This window comes from Venturia canescens, chromosome 2 (genome assembly GCF_019457755.1).
Source record: "Venturia canescens isolate UGA chromosome 2, ASM1945775v1, whole genome shotgun sequence".
Classification (NCBI taxonomy): Eukaryota; Metazoa; Arthropoda; class Insecta; order Hymenoptera; family Ichneumonidae; genus Venturia; species Venturia canescens.
Genome location: NC_057422.1, coordinates 13,024,471 through 13,047,279, shown reverse-complemented (window position 1 = coordinate 13,047,279; position 22,809 = coordinate 13,024,471). Strand labels below are relative to the sequence as shown.

General features: G+C 39.3%; 1 protein-coding gene across 2 annotated transcripts; it reads left to right on the top strand.

Moving 5' to 3' along the window:
* The first annotated feature begins 723 nt into the window (after window positions 1-723).
* Window positions 724-21,381, top strand: DNApol-zeta (DNA polymerase zeta catalytic subunit). 2 transcript variants are annotated; one of them, XM_043410623.1, is made up of 20 exons: window positions 724-1,203; window positions 2,250-2,400; window positions 2,586-2,772; window positions 2,853-2,946; window positions 3,158-3,640; window positions 3,791-4,016; window positions 4,113-7,427; window positions 7,500-10,229; window positions 10,313-12,664; window positions 12,802-12,862; window positions 13,109-14,453; window positions 14,558-14,708; window positions 14,805-15,167; window positions 15,270-15,777; window positions 15,983-16,301; window positions 16,382-16,630; window positions 16,787-16,900; window positions 17,279-17,697; window positions 17,807-18,035; window positions 18,242-21,381. In XM_043410623.1, exons 2-20 carry the CDS (start codon window positions 2,262-2,264, stop codon window positions 18,392-18,394), a joined length of 13,437 nt encoding a protein of 4,478 aa, XP_043266558.1. In that variant the 5' UTR covers window positions 724-1,203; window positions 2,250-2,261; the 3' UTR covers window positions 18,395-21,381. The 2 variants fall into 2 exon arrangements, with proteins under 2 accessions (XP_043266558.1, XP_043266557.1); XM_043410622.1 differs by having other exon boundaries at window positions 4,113-10,229.
* The last annotated feature ends 1,428 nt before the right edge of the window (window positions 21,382-22,809 follow it).

Genomic DNA, 22,809 nt, shown 5'->3' with positions numbered 1-22,809 from the left:
TAAACAAATGTAAAAAATTACTGAAAAAAAATTGTTTTTGGAAGGTTTAAACAAATTTTTCAATTTCCCGGGTTTATGGAGTGAGATCACCGAACAGCGCAAGCGCCATCTCGGTAACACCTGAAACGTGCTCTCGTATATTCCGAATTTACGAAAAAATGGTAATCGTGACGATCGAGCGTGACGTTATTCATGATTCTCTCGATAGAATCACAAATGACTCGGACATTTGAAAATTAGACTGAAATTCGAGATGGTCGATAGGGCAGCACTTTTTTTTTGGTTTTTCGAATTCGAATTATATTCCTATAAACCATCATGAGATCGAAGATGAACGATTATTGTAATGCCGAACTCGATAGTTTAGTGGAAATAAAATATAATTATTCACGATGGAAGAAGATAATGCAAACCCGAAAAAATGGCAACTGCTGGGGAAAAGAGGAACACCGGTTTGAACACGAGAGCGCGTGCCCGTCAAATATTGTATCGGAAAAAAATTAGGTTATGCAAGGAATCCGCGCTTGCGCCGTAGCCTCAACCGTGAAAAGAGGACGCTCGTAAACATCAACGACACGCAATGTTATGCGTGTATATTTGTATAGCGCGAAGCGGGATATAAGGTTCGGTCGGTTCAGAAGGGAAGAAGGAAGACGAAGTGAGAAACACCTCGGGATGACGAGAGGGGGAACCGGCGACAGAGAGGGGAGAAAGGAACGTATAGAATGTTTCGTACGTATAGTATGGTTTGTCGGAATAACGCGCACGACAGAAAGCTCTTGAGTAAATCGTGTCAGCAAAAAAGATAAATAAATACCAAAAAGCGAAAAACACGGAGAGACCAATACTCCGCATTATATTAATATAATAAGGTGCACAGTTGAATCTCTACGAATCTAGGGGAGTGCGAACTGAGCGCGATAATGTTTTTCTTTCCCCACTCCCGCACACACGCACGTTTGGACTTGTGAGGAAAAAAATTAATCGCACGATTTTACAGGATCTTTTCTGCTGATCGTGCGGAGAAAAAAGTAATAATTTGTGATCTCGAGTGCTTAGGAAGAATATAAAATAACGCAATCTGTTTTAAAATCGCGTCTGTGATGGAAAAGATAAGAAGCAACGAAATGTACAAGTGTGATTTCAAATACGAGAAAACGTTTGTACTACGAAGTAAATGAACTGACGAGTATACACAAGGGCGTGAGTATTCTTCGATAATTATAATGCAATTATGATTCCATCGAACGGTTTAATTAGCCAATACCATCCCCCCCCCCCATTTCTCCCGCCCACAATATTTTTTGACCCAGCGTTCAACTGATCCGTGATAGCACGGTCATTTTTGTTTATTTATTTTTACAATTAAATGTGTTCTAATCGAATTAATATCGCTTCCCAAGTGTTTTGCTGTCATGCGCTATCATCTTTCGTTGCATTCGTCATCCGAAAATATTTCGATCAAACATTCCACGGAGTTTGTACACATTTGTCATTATTACGGAAAACGAACGTGTGAACCCCGTGCTAGTGACATTTTTACGTAGCGTTGTTGAGGAAGGTGACCGTGAAACTTTGGGCCTCATTTTTTTTTTTTTTTTTTTTCGCGAAGCTGCAGTAGATACACAGTTTTTGATAGGTTGCTGGTTAAGATCGACGCACACAGGCGTCGATGTCATATATCCTACAAATATATTTGTCCCTCTCCTTTATTTCTGCGACCCATGTGTGCGGTATATGACGAAAAGAAAAATGATAATTTCATTATTCGTTACCGTGATTCCGATGTCCGATCAAATTTTTCCTCTAACCACCTGACTGATATTCATAGTCTCCGAGTGCTCTTCAGATAATATGTAGCATGAAAAAAAAATCGCAAGTAGACACTGCATTCGAAACGCTGATAGAAAAAAGAATACCCAAAATGTGGCTACTTGTAAACAGAACGAATAGAAGGTCGTCACGTACGCTAAATGATTTCTTGGGCTTTGCATACGTAAAAATTTTGTACATATGTATGTTATGATTCGAAACCCTACATTCTAATCTATCTACAGTAATCGTATCGGTCGTTTGACAGATTTTTTAAATCGACCTTTACAGAGAATTATTCGAATTTAAAGTCGTAAAATATCGGTGGAATTATCGAATCATAAATAATTTGATGCTGTTCAAAACGATTATGTGAAATTAAAAAAAAACATTTTTTTTTCCTAATGGCAAAATCGTTTGATCTGTATTTTCAACAGAATCAAGGTCCAATGGTTTCTGTGAGATTGGTAACCGCGGACAGCTATCAGGCTCAACCATTGCCTCAGCTGGATCCGTCTTTTTCAGAATTTCGTGGTTCTGAAATCAAACATGTTCCAGTTATCAGAATATTTGGTACCACAATGGATGGTAATTCCTTTATTTTGCTCTTTTCTATTCATTATTAATGATTTATTTTAGAGAAAAATTCAACCAACATTTTTTGAGATGATCAATATTTTTAAAAATAAAAAGATCCTAGTGTAAGATAGAAGATCATAGAAAATATTACAGTTCTAGTAACAAAAAATTCAAATGGAATATGTAATTTTCAGGTGAAAAAACGTGTTTACACGTTCATGGTGTATTTCCATATCTTTTTGTCCCCTACACAGGGGAGGAAGATCCCCAGATCTTAGCCTACCGCTTGGCGGCGTCTTTGGATGCTGCCATAAATGTTTCGCTGGGTTCAGCAACGTCGAATGTGCAACATGTTTATTCCATACAAAGAGTGTCTGGAACGTATGTCCTTCTATAGTAAAACTTTGTTACTGTGAAAAAAAATGATGAATCTCTTCTGAAATATTTTTATCTTTTTCCAGTCCATTTTATGGTTACCACAAAAAGGAACACCAGTTTTTTAAAATATATTTTTATAATCCAGCAATGATAAAACGAGCCGCTGATTTGCTGCAGGTTGGTTATAGTTTTTTCATTTTGCCACGTAAATTCAAAAATTGACTTTCATTATATTCGATTGCATCTTAATATTCTGTGCAGGATTTTTTTGTATCACTTTTTTTCTTATTGCCCTTCCTTCAATTGATTCATCAATTCTTCAAATTTAGAACTGCTGGATAATGGAAAAATATATATTTTCCAAAACCCGTTATTGTCATAATTTTAGAATGGATCAGTGTTGAACCAAAGTCTTCAGCCGCACGAGGCCCACATTAATTACATTCTCCAATTCATGATGGACTACAATATTTATGGGATGAGCTTTGTGAATTTGCGATCAGTGAAGCATCGTCGAGTGACGCAAACTCTGGGTGTCTTGGCGTCTTCCGGTCAAAGCGTGTCTTCGGAAAATAGTGAAATTATTTATTTACCGATGGAAATTGAGCGACAGAGTACTTGTGAGCTTGAGATTGACGCACATGCCTCGGACATACTGAACAGGCTCGAAATCGACAAAAATCTCGAATTGAATCCCGGTCTTGCGGCTATTTGGGATGAAGAACGTACCCGAAGAGCCCAAGCGGGCTTCCAGGGTGGAGATTCTCAACTCGTCAATCCCAAAAGTCCAGCCAGGCCACCGTTCCATCCTACTGACAATGATATTTATCAAGACCAGAGACTCGTCCGTAGACTATTAATGATATCACAGGTGAAAAATCAATACTAACCAAATTAACCTTTCAAATCAAGTGTAACAGCTTTCATTCACCTAAAGAAGTCAAAAAAGCCAATTTTCTAAAAATATTTTTACTCCAAAGTGGCAATATTGATAAACTATTTGAAAATTGTACTTTTTAAGAGTGACGATAGTACATTGTCAACAACTCCGGATCGTTCGGTGGCGTATGCAGCAGAAGTTCGCGATGGAGAGAATTTATTGAATGCTTCGTGGGTCCCGAACGTGTCGGTAGAGAGGATCGAAAGGATGAGTAGAGATCAGATCGAAGATTCGTTAGAAAATCCAAGTTTTATAGATGTCTCGATGATGCCGGGGAGTCAAATTTTAACGCAGGAGCACAGTATTCGTGAGAAAAATTGTTTATTCCTTAAATAAAAATAACCTTGTCAAATGTATGTATTCATTTATGATAAAAATGGACAAAAACTTAAATTCGTTTCAGTGGGAGTGGACGATATGCCATTGGTCGATCTTCTAGCTCAATTAGCCGGAGAAAATGAGGAGAACTGTGAGATTGTGGACTCGGACAGTTTGCTAGGTTCTCAGAGGTCGGTTCTATTGGATGAAAGTGATAAAATCGAAAAAGAAGACGAGGATGAGGACGAAGACATTGAAGATTTGAATTTAACGTCTTTGGATTTGGATTCTTTAAGTTCTTTCGAGAATGTGAGTGAGAAGCAAGGAGTGAGAAATTCGGGGATTGAAAAAAACGAGACTAACGCACTGATCGTTAGTCCATTCTTATCGCCCTGGGAGGAGACTCCTTCATGTTCGCCAAAATCCATGGACGACGTTGGGGAGGCTAATGATTTGCAGCATCGATTGCCACAATACGACGGAGCCGGTGACGTGTCACCGAATCTTTTGCGTTCGGGTGATGAGGACAAAGAGGAAAACACGAACAATGCCAAAGAGTTAGATCGTTTGTCAGATTTTAATTGTTCGAGGGAAGCAACAGATCCACGGACAGCTTCAAGAGTCAACGACGCTGCGAAGGAAAACACGCAAATGAGTTTAACACCGAATATAACGAGTCCTTTGGAAATTGCTAAAAATACGGAGTCATTTCAGAATTCTTCTGCTCAGCAAGAAGTTTTACCCGAGGAAACGTGCTCAGAGATCGCGGACATGTGTGTCGGACACTATTGCGTAGTTGGCTACGAACCTTTCGATCGTATGCTCGAAATGGGGAACGATTTGATACCCGATCTAGCGGACATGCAATCCTCCATGGAAATCGATATATTGATGTCGAGAGAAGACTCCGAAAAGGCTGAATCGATAGGGGAAATAAGCAACGTGCAAAATATTATTTTGGAAACGGTACTAAACGGCGATCCTTGTTTCACTGAGAGCGCCGAAGTCGATAAATCTGATGTGACGGAATTACACGATCAATACGTCAGTTTGTTGGGCAATGCACTTTTACCCGATCTTCCTCGGATCAACAACGACCTCGACGAAGCTTCGACTTTCACGGAAAGGCAATTTGGCACTATCGATAAAGCCAGCGAAGTTTCCTCGCATTCGCGTTACGAATGCACCGCGATCGGCAGCCCAGACAGTTCCTCGTCTTCAGAAAACGTAGCGCCGAATGTACAAAAGCGCCATTTCCATGAACTTCCACACCCCAAAACAAACGATGTAATCGACGACTGCGAGCCTTCGAGTTGCAAGGAACAAACGAGACTCGCTAATGATACGGCCGATTACAACTGTAACGTCGTCGCGACGTGGGCCGAATTACAAAATTTACAAATCATCGACAAATCGGAAGACGGACGAACGAGGAGGAAAAATCGAAAACTACTCGCCGGTCCTCGATCGATGAAACGTCGCAGCGTTCCTCGATTCCGTTCCAACAACGTAACTAGTCAGGTATTTCGTGAAAACAACACGGAAAAAATACCATTTATCGTTTCCAACGATCCTCCATGCTCCCTTCAACAATCTTCCCAACATTCCGTATCCGAAAATCCTAGTAACGTCATTACGTTAATTTCTGGCATGGAAGAAAACACTACGGAGCAAACAAGAATTGTTATTGGTAACGATTCCGAACAACTGTGTTCATTACTGACTGTTCCCAAAACTTCTCAATTCTTAAATGAAGATTCGAGCGAAAATTTACCTACAACACCCGGAACGGATAATATCGCTACGGATACTCAGCCGGTCATAAGCTCGGATGATCGATCGGCTGAGATAACGAGCGAAGTACCAGCTTATAGCCTCACTGAGAGCTTCGTTGTATCTTCTCTCGGCGACTGCAATGGAACCTCCCTAAATCATATTCAAAGTGTGGAGGGCGCTTTGAGCATCGATTGTATCGATAACGATGAATCAATAAACATCGGAACTTCCTTCTACTGTTCAAAACGTTCAGATAATCTTCCTGACGACGAAGATCGTCGTCACCGGCACTGCGTCATTTCGCAATTCAACAAAACTATTCAAAGTCACGTATTCACGAGCGACGAACTGTGGATTATTCATAATAAGCAAAGCCGAAGAGGTACTGGAACTCGTGCTAAATTTGATTCAACTGAAACCGTGTGTACGAGCCAAGTTTGCAAACTTCCGGTAGTTCCACTTAAAAAAGTTGAGCAAAGAGCCAACGACGAAATTATTGATGCCGCGGAAAGCCACGAGATTGTCGTCGACAAAGAAAGCGCAGAGATCGTAGCTGAAAAGGTTTCACCGGAGAATTTCCCTCAGGAAAATTTGAGCGAAAAGAAAGAAAGTCCAGAAAATGTATCGTTACCGGTAGCAATTCCAACGGAAAAGCAAAACGTCGATGTACCAAATGAAAAACCGAAAAGAAGGCGCAGGAAACGAGAACTTGCTCTCTTAACGAGTAACAAGCCTCCTTCCGAGGAGCCTGCGAACATTGGATCGTCAACGAGCACCACTGAAACAAAATTGAACAATGCAGTGCCGGAAGATTGCTCCTCGAACAATTTGCAACACACCGGTGAATACGACGAGCTCAATCGACTTAAACGTGGCACCTATAACACTCGAAGACGTCCAATCGTTGAAAATTTGGCCAGACAACGTCGAAGAATTGCCAAAAAGTTCATTGAAAGTGAGGATGAAACCGAGAAGAAAGCAAAACCGAAAGTAAGAAAGGAACCGAAACTTCCGGGGATACCAGGAATCCCCAAAGAAATGCCTGTAAAACGGCGTCGATCGAAAAAGAACAAACTCGGTAAGCCCAAGGACTCACAAGACACTGAGGCATTAGCAAAAGTCGAAGAGCCCGCGCAAGAAACTCCAAAAAATTCCACAAACAATGCGTTCAGAAAGGCTCAAATAAACGGTTTTGTTTCAACGAAGCAAAACGTGGAAATTTCACAGGAAAAAAGCCAAAACAGAAACCTCGAGTCGGATCTGACGTCACCGATAATACCAAAGAAGAAGTCGGGTCGAAGACGTCGTAGGAAAAATTCAGTTTCCAAACATTCATATACTTCATCGATAACCGAAATCCCCGAAGAACCGGAAAGAGACAGAGAACCTCGCGGGGTTTGCGATCCGTCCATATCACCAGAAACAGCAGCGCTCTCCTCAATGTTGCAGAGCGCAAAACCAAGCAGCATGCGCACAAAAATAAAATTGCTGTTACGAAAAAGGATAAATGAAAAAAATGGTGATACAGTCGAAAGGAAGTTTACGATCAAAACGTATCCGCGGGAGGAGAAAAAGGTTGTTTCTGATCGAGTCTCGGATGAATCGAGCCCAGAAATTTTGAACCGTGAGCCTCCTGATCCGAACGATACAGCACCCGAAGCAATTTTAAAAGAAAAAGAAAATCCTGTTCTTTCAGATGCGCCCTCGTTCGAAACTGTGACCGACAGCAGTACTGACATGTTTGAAAAAACTCAGGCTTCAAGCGGATCGCTTGAAAACGTTAGGAACTTCGATGGCACAACTTCAATAATCGAGTACTGCGATCCACCTGCCGACATTTTTGACAACGAGGCGAGCGTCGACTCCGTGATCAACGGGACTCAGGACGTCACGGAATTTTCAAACGGTCCTGAAAAATCGGTTTACGATACCGATCGCTACGAAAACGCTATAAAAGAGGCGAATTTCTTCGCTGGCAAAGATTACAGCATCGACGCCGTGTCCAACGAAATTCCAACGTGCTTATTCGAGGAAGATTCCAATTCAACCGACAAACGTTTATCGAAAAGAACGAACGACGATTTCGATGACAACTTGCTTGATTATTCCATTCCTCGCGACGTCGAAACTATCAGCGAATTGAGCGTCGATCCACGCGACTTGGACGTTTACGACGTTCAAAGCCTCACCTCGAGCAGCTCCATTTCCAATCTCGATGAAACCAACGACATGTCCGAATCTTCACAACATCTATTTCACGATTACGAGACCAGGATCCCTCATGCTGATACACACGACCTAGCCAACCATGAAAATTCATCGACTGAATCAATTTTGAATGCGAGCTCCGAGAAAACTGCTACCGAAGATTATTTCAACGGCGAAAAAGTGTCGTCCTCTTCCAAACACCTTCGTGACTCGCAAATCGTCTTGTCAATCAGCCCATTAATCGAGAACGAATTGACTGTACATCCGAAAAGCGGAGATCCAAAGAACCAAAATACTCCGGGGAATACTTCAAAAATTACTCGAATTGAAAACGTTCCGAACACAGTTGAAAATTATTTGGAACAAGTCACTTCTGTTACAAGTGAGAATTCACCAATTTCAATAACTCGTGAAAAATCTCCAAATCCTCCAATAAACGTTTCTTCTGAAACTGTTGAAAGTTTCTTCAATAATCTTTCTCACGAAAAGTCCGGAGAATCTTTGGAAATCATTTCTGCTGGAACGTTTGAGAATTCTTATGAAAAACCAATTTCGATAACTCCGCTTCCTGCGGTTGAATCACACAAAATTTCAGAAACAAATAGAGAATTGAACAGTCCCGTGCACCATTCGACAGCGCAAGCTGCTAATGATCTCGGAACTGAACGGGAAGTTTTGCAAGCAAACGAAAAGGAAAGTTCAACTGATACCGACCGAAATATCAATTTCCCAGAAAATATGGAAAAAAATGAACCGCTTCCGACAGATGTTAAAAATAAAAATCTTTCCTTGAATCCGGTGAAGCTGAAAGACGAGTCAACTGTTATCGAGGAGTGTGAAAAAATGTTGAAAACTATAGAACCTAAAAAGGAAAATCGGATTCCCGCTCAAAATGATCAAGAGTTTCAGCGAAAAACTAATGCAGGGCGTCAGCTGCGATCGTTGACCACAAAGGGAACGAACCCTTCGGACAACGCAGTGGCGAATCAACATACAAAAACTTGCGGAGAAGGTCGAAAACTTCCGAGAAGTTCAGAACGTCGCAATAAGTCGTCAGTTTTGTCTGTATCGGGGCCTTTGCTGAAGAATAGCGGTAAACATTTTTCGCAAAGGTTCCAACTGGATATTCGACCGTCTGAAACCTTGGTGATAACAAAATTTTCGGAAAGTCCCAAAGTAAGTCGGGAATTGGAAAGCACTTTTGAAAATAAACTTGCTGAAGAGAACGAACTATTTTTATCAGCATTTGAAGAGAAAAGTGAACGTTCAGCGACCACCGAAAATGGCTTGGAAGTTGCCAACATTGCAACAATAGGAACACGATCATCGATGATCAGCAATTCTACGGAGTCTTTTAGAAAAGTTGAAAAGGAAAAGGAATTACGAGGAACTGCGGAGAAAAATCAAACTTCAGCCACAGTCGTGCAATTTCCATCGACCGAAAGCGGAGACGAACATCGTCGAAGCACTGAAAAAATAATTGTCAGAGAATGCAAGCGTTCGGATGAGCAACCGGATTCAAAAGTCGAAAAAACAGATGAAAAATGTGAAAATGTTGAATTTAACGTTCGTTCGGAAAACAACGGCATCCAAGAAAATACGAAAAACATTTCAGTCGACATAAATAAAAATGATGTTGTAGCTACTCCGGAAAGGGAAAATCGTGAGTCAAAAATTCCACAAGAACGAAAGGAATATCGACCTTTTTCGATCAAAGTAAACGTTGATTTGGCAAAAATTAGTTGTCTCTCACCAAACTTATTGCTACTCCAACAGAAAAATACTGCAACAGAGAAAGAAAAATTAAAGGAACAACGCTCGGATAATCATGGTTCAGAAAAATTGAGAGAACAGTCGACCAAAGTCAATGAACGAGATGAGTCGAACGAGAAGTTGTTCAAAATTGAAGGAAAAGAAAAATTAGATGACGAGTCATCCACGGGGAACGAATCGGAGGAAATTTCTGAATCATCCGTCGAACCAATGAGTTCTTATACGTCAGACGTTGATAATTTCACAGACCCGGAAACGTTAGACAGTGTGGAAAAGCAAATCCGAAAACGGAGAAGAAGAATTGCCAAAAACACGAGAATACCGGAAAGACGAAGTGTGCGAATTTGTGCGGAAATGACGTTGAAACTGTGTCAGGAGGAAAGTTCAACGACAATTCCGACCGAGGCTGTGAAAGAAGAAATGCCAAAAACTGTAGCAACCACAGGTAATTTAATTTTATATCAAATTATTCATTATTATGCATAACTAATTTATTCGAAATTCTATAAATTGATTTTCAACCCTCAGATTCGGAAGAAGAAAAAGCAGAAAATGTAAGAAAAATCACCGAAGCGCCAACGCGGCCTGAGGCAATATCTCCCGTCCAGGAATCAAAAACTCGAGTTTCTCAGGATCTTATTTTGGCGGAACAAACGTTAATGGACGGGAATTCAGCACCGGTAAAAACAAAGCGAGGAGAATCAAGAAGAAAAATATTGCAAACGAATTGCCAGGAAATGTTGAAAATAACGGATGAAAATACAGCCCCGACTTTCGATAACCCTGCAAGAAAGATGTCGCGAATAAACGTCCATGAAACTGTGGATGATTTAAAATCTTCCAAACCAATGGAGAAAAAAGTTGTTGAAAACATGCCACCGGAAATAGAGGTCCAGCCAGTAGATTTACCGCTGAAAATTTCGGAGACACAAGTAGAGTCTGAAAATTCAATTTCTCCGAAACGGTTTCGGAGGAATATGAATCAAGGCTTAACTCCATCAGTGGTTCCTCCGCAGGCGACAGGTTCTTTGAACGATAAATTGAAAAATGTTTTCGTCTTGGATAAGAATGAGGAATCTCGCATAGAGCCAGAAGCGGTGGAAGAACCTGATCAAAAAATCAAGAAGGAATTTACCCAAAACAATAGAACCAAACAAAACGTTGGAAAAAATGTTAACGTCATGACCAAAATTCCGTTGTTGACTAAGCTCGATTTATCACGAGAAAAAATAAACAGCCTCAACAATCCGCCCGTTAGAAAAAGAGGTCGTCCGAGGAATGAAACCAAAAACGTCGCACAAAAACCATCAGCCGAAATAAGTTCACCTGCATCGGTGGGATCTCGGATAGGAACTTTGGACGAGCGATTGGTGGCCGAAGATAACGTTCAATCGTCGAAAAGTAATTTACCAGATTTAACGAGATCTGAAAGAGGAAAAATAGGCGTTAGGAGGAAGCACACAAGACTTAAGGATACTCCTGGGAAAAATTCACTGGACAGTAATCAATGGGAGTTTACGGAAGAACCCTTAGAATCGAAATCTTCGATGAGTCAAACATCAAACAAATCACAGAGCGAATTAGAAATTTCAACTCCTCGGAGACATCGTTCGACCAAAATTCTCCATACAAATTCGCACAAAATATCTTCAGCACAAACGGCCACGAATAAAATCTCACTGAAAGTCGTTAAAACTACGTCGGAGGTAGAGATACAAAAAAAATCGAAGAAGGCGCACACAAACATGAAACAAGCAAAAGGTCTCGAAGGAAAGACTCAAGAAAAAAGGAAAAGAGGACCAGGAAGGCCGAGGAAGATACAAGGGAGGTCTAGGAAAAGAGTACATTTTGACGAAGACTCCATTAGAAGCACTGAATCTCGGCTGACTACGGAGTCATCGTCGGACGATGCAACTTTTGTTATTCGTGTCAAAAAATATTACAAGAAATCCGAAACCAATTGTTCATTAGTTCCGACAAAACGCAATTTGAGTGATGGACTGAATGTGACAAGTTTGTACGGAAGGTTGGCATGTCGTAAAAAAGACGTAAACAGAGTCTCTAGAAATGTTGAACCGGTAGACTCGGAACCTGAACAAAAAGTCTTGCAGGCGGTAAAATTAGTCTTGAAACATGCGAGAAAATGGGATGATTGCCACGACTCAAAATTGAGCCAGCAAAGTGAAATTACGTCAAATAGTCACACGAAAATTCAATTGAAGAAGCCAGTGATTCGACTGAAGAGATTGACTCGAAAATCGTTGAAACTTTATGGAATCGTTTACAATCCGAAAGAAAAGAAATTTCTAAAAATGAGCTCGAAAGCTGAAAGAATATTCGTAGAGGAGGCGGAAGCAGACGGAGAAGAATTTCGAGTGCCAGCGTACGACGGGGCAGCGGATTTATCTTCGAGCGAAGAAGAAGAAGATCCAGACGTAACGATCGCGAGGGAGGAAAAACGCGTTTGCACGTACAGTTCATCGAAAAAAAGTGTATCCAAGGGCGAAACCGTTGTAAAAACACCGTTAAAGAGAAAATTGGAAATGGAGGTGGAAGTCTTGAGCCCGAAGCGACAAGTTCTTGGTAGCAAGCTTCATAGCGAAACACCAAAAAAAGGATCTTTCAATTCGCCACACAGGACAAGTACGTTGAAGACTCCCGGTCGTAATCCAGCAAATTATTCACCTCTGAAAATAATTGTCACATCTCCCAAGGTACGTAAAGATAAACTCGAACCGAAACAATCCTGTTCGGGGAAACTGGATGACGAGGTCAAAGCATCCTCCTCGGACACGACACCCAGTCGAAAAAACTCTCGTCTGCACGACACCATGCTGCGGGGGAGGATTAACAGTGTCAAATCATCGCTGTGCGAATTAGGTGAGATTCCGCCCTTTGTATCTCGGTGATCGGAATACCAGCTTGCAGGGGAATCATGAATGTATTTTTGAAAAACCCGAAAAACCAAACAGACGAGCGTGCAAAAGAAAAACATTAAAATGACACGCGGCTTTCAGGAGACGAGCGTGCGAGCGTGGGTAAGGTGGGATCAAAGGCGGTCGGTGAGTTGGACGAGATGTGAGTCTCATACGGAAAAAAACGAATAAGCCTATATTCATAAAAGCAATTTAAAAATTCGTCACCTTCGAATTTTTACGATAAAAACAATTGAAGAAAGAAAATAAAAGAATCTTCAGCGATTAGACCGAATTTTAAAAAATTAAGAAAGAAAAACAATGAAAATTCTTTGCCTTAACCGAATTCTAAGAAATAATATAAAAACAAAGTAGGAATATCCTTTACGTATTTAACCACATTCCGCAGACGATCCATTGGACAAATAAATGATGAGATGAGCCACCTTTCACCGAGACTTCAACGTTCGGGAATGTTACTTGAAATTGGTAAAGATGTAAGGAAGAAACTCTCATTTCTGGACCAGGATTCGAATGAGTGCATCGATGAATTATCAGCGAAAAAAGTGCAGGAAGAAGAACGAACAGAACCGCGAATAATTTCTAAGGACGTAGAAGCTTCGAAGGAAATGACGGACAACGGAAGCTCGATCGACGTTCCTGTGAGATTGAAAAGAGAGGAGAGGATCACAACGATGGAGGCCGTGCCAGGACCCTCGCGAAGCTCCGATAATTCCGATCGTTCAGCACTTCATGAGACCGAAACACAATTCAACAGCGACGAGAATGAAAACGACGATGACGTTTGCAATGTGACTTTCACGCAGTTTATCGAAACACAAAAAAGTCAAGAAGACGCAACGTCTTTTATGTGTTTGGAAGGGGAGAGGGATGAATTCAACAAAAAAATAATAATTATACCCAAATTCAAACCGCCCAGTCGGGAGAGAGTGGTAGAAACGATGGAACAATACGGTATAAAAAAATTTCGTAATCAAGAGCCTTTTTTTAGTGAATCGGTGGATGTGCCAAAGCAGAAAGAATTGGCCCACAAGATCCTCAGAGTCCCAGGAAAAGGTGTAGAATTTTTACCCCAGTTCGTATCTTCCCTCGAAGAGGTTACGGGAATCGGACGTTGGCGAAAAATGTGGCTCAACGAGTTTCATCCTTCACTGGCTAGAACGAAAGAATCGACTGTCAAAGTGGCCTTGGCGAGCAATGGGAAAATTCACATAACTCCACTAGCGCACCCACCCTCCCAAAAACAAGTCAAAGATTGGTTGAGAGCGCGAGATTATTTGAATAAAAAAAAGGCGACAAATGAGAAGCCGAAAATCGAGGCAGAAAAGCAAACAGTCAGTGAAATTCAGGGGCGAAGACAATCCACTGGAAATTTCGTAGCTTCGCCCCAACCATCGCCAGAAAGAACACTCGTTTCTGAAGATCTTGAAAAAACCGGCAATACGACCTTAGTAAGCAAGTCGGCGCAAAGAGATTTGTTGAAAAGTTGTGCAAAAGATCCTGGAACAGGTTCACAAGTATTGGAAAATTCGATTAAAGAATCTTCAACAAATTCAAGCAATAGCGCTCCGGATCCGTCCCTGTTGAACGTACTTCAAAAATCACGTTTATTTCGCGATCAAGAAACCTCCAGACACTTGGGCATTTCGTGCGGACAAATTGAGTTTCTTTCCGATTCTACCAGGAGCAATGTTACCAATGAAAATCTGCAGAAAGCCAAAGCTTTAATCAGGGTATGTTTCTAAGTTTTTTGAAGGGTAACCGATTTCTCAAATCAAATCACAGTTGACGATCATCAAAAACGATGCTGAACTAATATTCTTTTTTCTTTTTACAGTACCAGTATTTGACGATAATGTGCCTAGAAGTTCACGTTGTTACGCGAGGAGATTTGTTACCCGATGCTCAACACGACCCAATAGCCGCGATATTTTATTCAGTGCAAAACGACGTACCGCCCGAATCGAGCATTAAGCCACTCGAACACGGTAAGTAATCTTAAAATATATAAAAAATCAATTTGATATCATGATCATCCTGCATTTATCATATGTTTAAACCCTGCCATTACTGACCTTTTCCAGGCGCTCTAGTCGTCGCTGATTCCGAAAGAGCCACAAGAAAAATGTATTATTCTTACGCGTCGAATGTGCCCTGGAAAATTTCTTTCGTCAACAATGAAGAAGCTCTGCTGAACGCTCTCGTCACATTGATAACGCGGACTGATCCTGAGATCCTCATAGGATGGGAAATTGAGGTGCTATCCTGGGGCTACGTTTTTCAACGAGCTTCGTCCTTAGGAATGAATCTTCTCAAAAGGGTCTCGAGAATTCCTGCGACCCAATACAAGTGGGAATATGAGGCTCCTGATATCGAGAAACTCGCCGAAGTCAAATTACCCGGTCGCATAGTTCTCGATATATGGAGGTTAATGCGACGCGAAGCAGGTAACTTTTCAATCAGTCGCTCATAAGTCTGGTCGTGTTTCTCAATCTTTTTTATTTCCAGAAGTCTTCAACGTTATCTTTACCAAATTGCGTTTGTTACAGCTCTTCTGAGTTACACTTTTGAGAACGTAATGCACCACGTTCTAAACGAACGAATTCCATGCCCTTCGTTCAAAGTTCTCACGGATTGGTGGAATCTCGAAAACCACCCTCGTCCTTCTCGGTGGCGCGTCGTCGAACATTACGGTATTCGCGTATTGGGAGTTCTTCGCATGCTCGATCAGCTGGACATGATTGGACGCACCAGTGAATTAGCGCGTCTCTTTGGAATTCAGTTTTTCGAAGTTTTTTCACGTGGCTCTCAGTTTCGCGTTGAATCGGTGATGCTCAGATTGGCAAAACCTTTGAATTACATCGCTGTTTCACCCTCGGCCCAACAACGCGCATCCATGAGAGCTATGGAAGCTTTGCCACTTATTTTGGAGCCGGAATCCATGCTGTACAGCGATCCTCTTATCGTTCTCGACTTTCAAAGCTTGTATCCGAGTATTATTATTGCATACAATATATGTTTCTCTACTTGCCTCGGTCGAATTGAACACATTGGACAGTAAGTTGAGAAATTGTATGCATATGAAAAAAATAGATTTTACGTTTTCATCCGATACAAATGTCGCTAAATGAGTGTGGATTGACGTTGTAAATACTTAATTAGTATTATAAATGTGTATTGAAAAAGTGTAATATTTAAACGGTGGAACAAATATTGGATAATACAAATTTTCATTAATTGATGCGATTTTAATGATTTCCAGACCACAGCCTTTCGAATTTGGAGCTTACACTCTCCGCGTACCAAAGAAAACAGCCCAGAAACTCCACGGCAAAGTAAATTATGCGCCCTGTGGCGTGGCCTTCGTCAAACCGGAAGTCCGCCTGGGGATATTGCCGAGAATGTTGACTGAAATTCTGGAGACTCGTTTTATGGTGAAAAAAGCAATGAAGGATCATGATAAGAATGACAAAACTCTCCAGCGAGCCCTACACTCCAGACAAATGGGTCTAAAGTTTCTTGCAAATGTGACCTATGGGTACACCGCGGCGAATTTCAGTGGAAGGATGCCGTGCATCGAGGTATGAAAAAAGCATTCTCTGTTATATTTCGTTTGCAATATGATCAAGGAATCTAATGAATTTCCTTTATTTTATTGTAGGTGGGGGACAGTGTCATAAGCAAATCCAAAGAAACTCTTGAACGTGCGATAAAACTTGTCGAAGCGACACCAAAATGGGGAGCCCGTGTCGTTTACGGCGATACGGATTCGCTTTTCATTCTCGTCCCCGGAAAATCGAAAGACGAAGCCTTTGTCATTGGCAATGAAATTGCCGACGCTGTAACTGCCTCCAATCCTCCACCGATAAAGCTCAAATTCGAAAAAGTATTATATCCTGCAATCCTGCAGGTAAATTTCAAATTTGAAACATCTTCGTGCCCATCAAAATACAAATTGGAATGTTAACAATGATTTATTAATTATATTCCCTTACGTCACTGTGGCGGCGATTTTTACTTCGAATATCTAGTCAACGATCTAAAATCCATTTCTTGTGTTTTTCAGACGAAAAAACGATATTGCGGATTCATGTACGAGACGCCGGACCAAAAAACTCCAACTTATTTGGCGAAGGGCATCGAAACAGTGCGGAGAGACGGATGCCCAGCAGTTTCAAAGGTGAATACATTTCCAGAAAACAAAAAGCAGTGCATAGTTCGCAGTTATGTTCCCTAATCCGACCAAAATTTCGAGATTATACCAGAAAATCCTCAAAAAAATAATTAATCTACGGAACTATTCTGTACATTCAAAGATTTTCATCAGTTTTTTCTTCAGAAACGGAAGGATTTGCTAGAAATTATGTAATAGTAGATTAATCAATTCCAGAAATGTTTAGACAAGTAATAAAAGTGTAGAATTTTATTTTCATATATTCAAAAATTTTCAGATTTTAACAAGTCAAAAAGTTTGTCTACGTTCTTGAAACTGTTCTATGCTCGTCTATTAAAGGGAATCGTTTTAATTGTACTGAAATGGTGTTTCAAATATTCGTAGATACTTGAAAAAACCTTGAGAATACTGTTTGAAACCAAGGACGTGAGTCTCGTTAAGAAATACGTAACGAGACAATTGGACAAAGTTTTGCGCGGCAAAGTTTCCATTCAAGATTTAACATTCGCGAAGGAGTTCAGAGGCTTGAAGGGTTACAAGGCGAAAGCGTGTGTACCAACGCTCGAACTTACTCGTCGTCTCATGCGGAAAGATCCACGTGCCGTGCCTCGAACGAGCGAACGCGTTCGTTATGTCATCGTTGCTGGAGCGCCCAATCAAGCTCTCATTCATTGCGTACGAAGCCCTTGGGAATTAATGCGTGATCCTGGCTTGAGACCAAATGCCATTTACTATGTGACCCGAGTCATCATTCCTCCGCTCAATCGATGTCTCAATCTCATGGGCGTCGATGTCCATGAATGGTGAGTTTAATAAAAAATTCAGTTTTTTCATCGTTCGTGTTTTTCTCGTTTCCCTTTACAATATCACAGACCATTATAAAACTATTGAAATTACTTTTTTATTCAACAGGTACAAAGAAATGCCCCATAGACAAATTCTCGATAATCCAGTTGGTCAGCCAAGTGACAAACAGAAACTTACAATTTTCCAATACTTCGGTACGATCGTTTGCGTCGCTTGTGGCCTACCGTCGAACAAAGGCATCTGCACAAAATGTCTCAAACGTCCTGCGGATACTCTAGTCGCGATCCATGAAAAACTCAGATGGCTGGATCGCACCAATAATCACGTGACCGCAGTAAGTACGATTATTTTTTCTATTTCGGAGGTTTTCGATGTTTAAGATGAAAAAAAAAACAGTGTCAGTCTGACTATTTCTTATTTTTCATAAAATGGTGAATTCTCTGTTATCCTCCAATATTTACTATTGAGCGTGAGATAAAAGATGAATATTCCTTTTTTATTTCGTTCAAAACAAACCTAAAGATTTGATTTTTTCTACAGATTTGTCAATCATGCGTTGGGCAAGGAGACGCGGCCGATTGCGGATCCTTGGATTGTCCGGTTCTTTATCGACGAGCACAGGCTGAGCGTGAGTTGAGTCAAGCGATTCAGCTGCAGGAAATCATAAGATGTGGCAACAATCTTGAATTCTAAAGCTCGAAGAATATCGGTTGTTTCTTATATAATTTTTGTGTCGATACGAATGTATTTGTTATTTTTCATAAAACGAGTGAATATCTGTCGAGCAAGAGGATAACTGAGGAAAAGGCTCAACGAATATAGCAGGGTGAGGTAATACGAGAACTCCATGACCCAGTTTGTTGATGTAAGAAAATAAGTTTTTACGAACGTTTATAGAAAAGAAAATTGTAAAAATAGAAAGATGCAGAGACAAGTGGCGTAATCGTTGGTTGGAACGTGCGGCTTTTATCACGAAGCTGTATTTAATAGAATTCATAATAATAATTTTTTTAAACTGAACGAAAGCATAGTATTATTTTTCGATAAATTGATGCTTCGATAAATCGATGCAATTTTTTGATGATACGATGTGAAATTATATACACAAAAACACACTTATATAAATATATATTTACATATATATTTCATACGCGTGATGTACAGAGCTTACGAAAAACAGAAAGAAACGAAGTTGATATATATTTTTGCTCATATTCCCAGAATACAAAGAATAACAACCGAATTTCTTTCTTTTTTTCGTCCAAGTTTCCAATAACTACGAGCACCAAGCTGCGTGTTACATCAATTATCACACAACGTGTCCGCGATCAAACTGAACAAGTACAACCTCGCGCATCTTCTAAATAGCTTATCGAGCAAACGATTATGTAATGTCTACCTTTACGAACGACTAATCGATGCGAAAACCATTAAATATGCTAGAGGGAAAAGGTAAAGGGACAAAAGTATATATCTCGAAAGTCTCGTTCAATTCTTCACGATCCAATCCAGTTAAGATCTTCCTTTACGGATACGTTCCGCGTGTCTTATTAATTTTAATGCACTAGAAAATCTAGAAAATAAATATAACCGTATTAAGGTGTAAATATTTCATAGTGAAACTCCAAAAATTTTGGAATTCATTGTAAGTTTAATTGTAACAAATATTTTGTCGACGAAACAAATGCCATTCATTAGTTTTTTTTTCTTGCCTCTCCAGTGCTGGTTGCCATTCGAACCATTGACTAAATCATCACATTTTATGCACGGAGTATTTTTATCATACGAACCAGTGATTCGATCATTTTGTTATAATTATGATTTATTTTTTTTGGCCACGATATTATTCGTGTGATTGAAATTGATTGAAAAAAGGATTTCTCGATCCGCCGGCGGTATGAGGAATGACGAATGCGTCGTAGCGAAACGATCTGTGAAGTAGAAAAATCATATTTCTTGTTCATTTTTCATATTATGTCCGCGCTGTACATTTCGTAAGAGAAAGACTATTACGACTATGTTCGATCGAAAGGAAAAATACATTTAAACGCTGCTTTTTTTCAATAATCCTTCCACCACATTCTTACACATTAGTAGAGAAAGAGATCGAGTTAAGTGATCCAAAGTATTGATTATAAGATGGCCTGTGGAGTCGAGAGACTAAAAAATTTTCCATCGTAAGAGTCGTTCGTCATAATTATTTGATTCATTATTTTTAAACGAGCGTGATCTTTCGAATGCTCGATAAATCTTGGCATTTATCGACACAAATTTGGGAGCAAAAATTACATTTTAATTTATATAAAGATAAACAAATTGCTCGTACACAGTCGTGTCTCGGGCTAAACGTTGTTAGTTGATCAAAATTCCTCGAATTACTCGAAAAAGTTTGTACATATAGGTACGAAAATTGTCGAGGGAGGAGTGACATAAAATAATAATAATAATAATAATAAAATCAATGAAAATAAGTATTCATCCAAAAACGTTTGTATTATAAAATGCGTTACAAAAAATTATCGTTGTTACCAAAATGGGACGAAATCGTTGCGACCGTCTCTTGAGAATGTGTTACGTGTGTGATATACGTAGAGTACGCGGTCTAGTGAAGCACTTAATTAAATACGCCGGTTACATGTACATAAACATAAATATATGCAAGATGTTTTGGGTTTAATGCTTAATAATTTAAACACAAATTTAAAATCAAATTTGGATTAAATACCGTTTTTGTAGAATGACCTTTTGACGGAGTCGTCTATCACCCAAGTTAATAAATTGAATCTTTTCGTGAATTGTGATCTGAACGGTTCAAAATGGAGCAAAAACGTGCAGAATCGATTCTATAAACAATTAAAGTACCTATAAAAAGCGATTTGTGGTTTCTTCCTACTTAGTGAAATGGAAATAAATTTCAAAACTACTCAGCATTTGTGCTTGAGGATAGAAAATCATTTTTCTTCGATCCCGTATGTCTATGAAAGTGAATTCAAAGCTCCATTTCTGATTGTTCGAAAAGTGTGTGCAATGATGGAAAATAATCAGTACTGAATGAAAAAACTGAAAAAATTATTGAGGTATTGCAAGAAAATTTGATAAAAAATGCTACTGAAATTTTCAATTTTCCCAGTTTAAATTATTCATCATTCAACCTGAAACACCATGATGATATACAAATTCATAAATATATATGTTATGTTACATCATTATTAGTTTCGATTAAACTTACACGATTGAAAGACTGCTGTAAATCATCTCTAATGCACGTTGCAACATTCAACAATTCGTATTTAAAATAAAAAAAATGGAACTATGAATTTTGAAACTACATGCGTACACTCAATGTGTATTTTTCTACAGGGAACATCTGCGTTCCAAGGAAAATATCTGACAGTTTTTTTTTTCACTCAATAATTATCCTATGAATTTGACAAGATTTGAATTTCATTTTCCAATTCTTCCCACTACTAATTAAATCATAAAATAATATATTATTTTTTTAATATACCCAAATTTTTGCAAATCCATTTTATGAATAATTATCAGCAAACTTATCTCTGAATATAGGAAAATTCAGTTTTGCACGTTCAGAAAAATTAGTTTTTTGCTCTGTCAATTATTGTAACAAATATTTATCGATGAATAGGGGTGAATAAAATGGACGATTTTTTTTACGCATAGTTTATATACGTTTAATCATTTTTATCCAGATTTGTACAGACTGAGGACATTTCAATGTTTTCAATTCCATTTATGCTCATGACAATAGGGTGCGGTCGATTTTTTCATTATAAATTTGTTTTACATACATCGTGGCACATTTTGAAAATGTTCAGTCTTAACATTTGTTTTATATATTTTAGAAAAATATCAAACATTTTAGTTGATTATTTATTTAACATACTTTTCACTCGGCATAGTACTGTTTAACAAATTTCAATTTATTCTTTCTGGCGGAAGACACAGCAAAGTTAGAAAAAAGTTGTGAATGACACTGTACACTTTGCAAGACAAGATTTTGACATCTTTCTCTGGCATGTCCAATAGAGAATTCTATGAAAATTTTAATTGTTATTCATTATTAATCACCGCACCCTTGAGAATACATTGATTAATTCAACACTTGTAGTTTCCTAAGAAAAATATAATTTTTCTATATACGGTTCATTTTTAATCCAACAATTCAAGAATAGATATCTCTGAAATTCCATGCTTTGATGCTGATATTTCTAAGATCATGGAGACATGATCTTTAGTGATACGTTATATAAACACTTTTGATATCATCTTAAAAAAACACAAAATGCAGCAGCCCATGGATACTATGAATTGTAGATGAATAGAAACCTGTTGCAGATTGAAAAAACTCTTATCCATATTTGATCCAAAGTTATTAAGAAAATTATGAGTTGCCGAAAAGATGGCAATGTGTAAAAAAAAGAACTACATGTAAATTGAATAATTTATGACTAAATACTAAAAAAAAAAAGGATTTGTCGTTTAATTTTTTGATAAATTTATGACGAGGTTGACAGTCAGCGAGACGTTGTTTTGCGAGATATTTGGTTGATTTTCGTCTCGTTCGCTCCGTACACGTTCCATTTTTTTGGTAACGTAAGTTCGTAGGAAGATGCACATGATGTTATAACGCGCCCAAAAAACTTGGGTTTTCCACCGTTGGTAGTTCGTTACAGAACAATGCATGAAGTCTTTTCCCTGAATGGATTGGATTTTTGTGACGAGAACCCAACCAACAGACAATCCTCTTGTTCATGTTCGGTTATATATTTCATAATATCTTCGACCGCTTTGCTCACGGTAATACGTCGGAGAGCAGCTTCTCTTCGAAGCTGCTCAGTGACTTGACGCTGTTGTTGCAGATTTGTAATCACCATGTCTGCAACCGCGGTATCCGAAAGACCTATTTTTGGGCGTGGTCGTTAAAACTTGAGCAGAAGCACAGTGAAAAGCCCTTTGTATGAGCTTTTCGACTCGATCGACGAAACAATTGACAAGTTTTTAATTAATTGTTCGTTTCACTCACCACCCTTAACTTTTCTATTTTTTATATTTATTCACTTCTGGAACGATTTTGCCGATATGGTCTA

Bases quoted from the DNA above. Each gene is read 5' to 3' on its own strand.
- DNApol-zeta (XM_043410622.1), top strand. From the start codon at position 2,262: ATGGTTTCTGTGAGATTGGTAACCGCGGACAGCTATCAGGCTCAACCA. The intron at 2,401-2,585 runs GTAATTCCTTTA...TGTAATTTTCAG, and splicing joins ATTTGGTACCACAATGGATG to GTGAAAAAACGTGTTTACAC. The intron at 14,454-14,557 runs GTATGTTTCTAA...TTCTTTTTACAG, and splicing joins AAGCCAAAGCTTTAATCAGG to TACCAGTATTTGACGATAAT.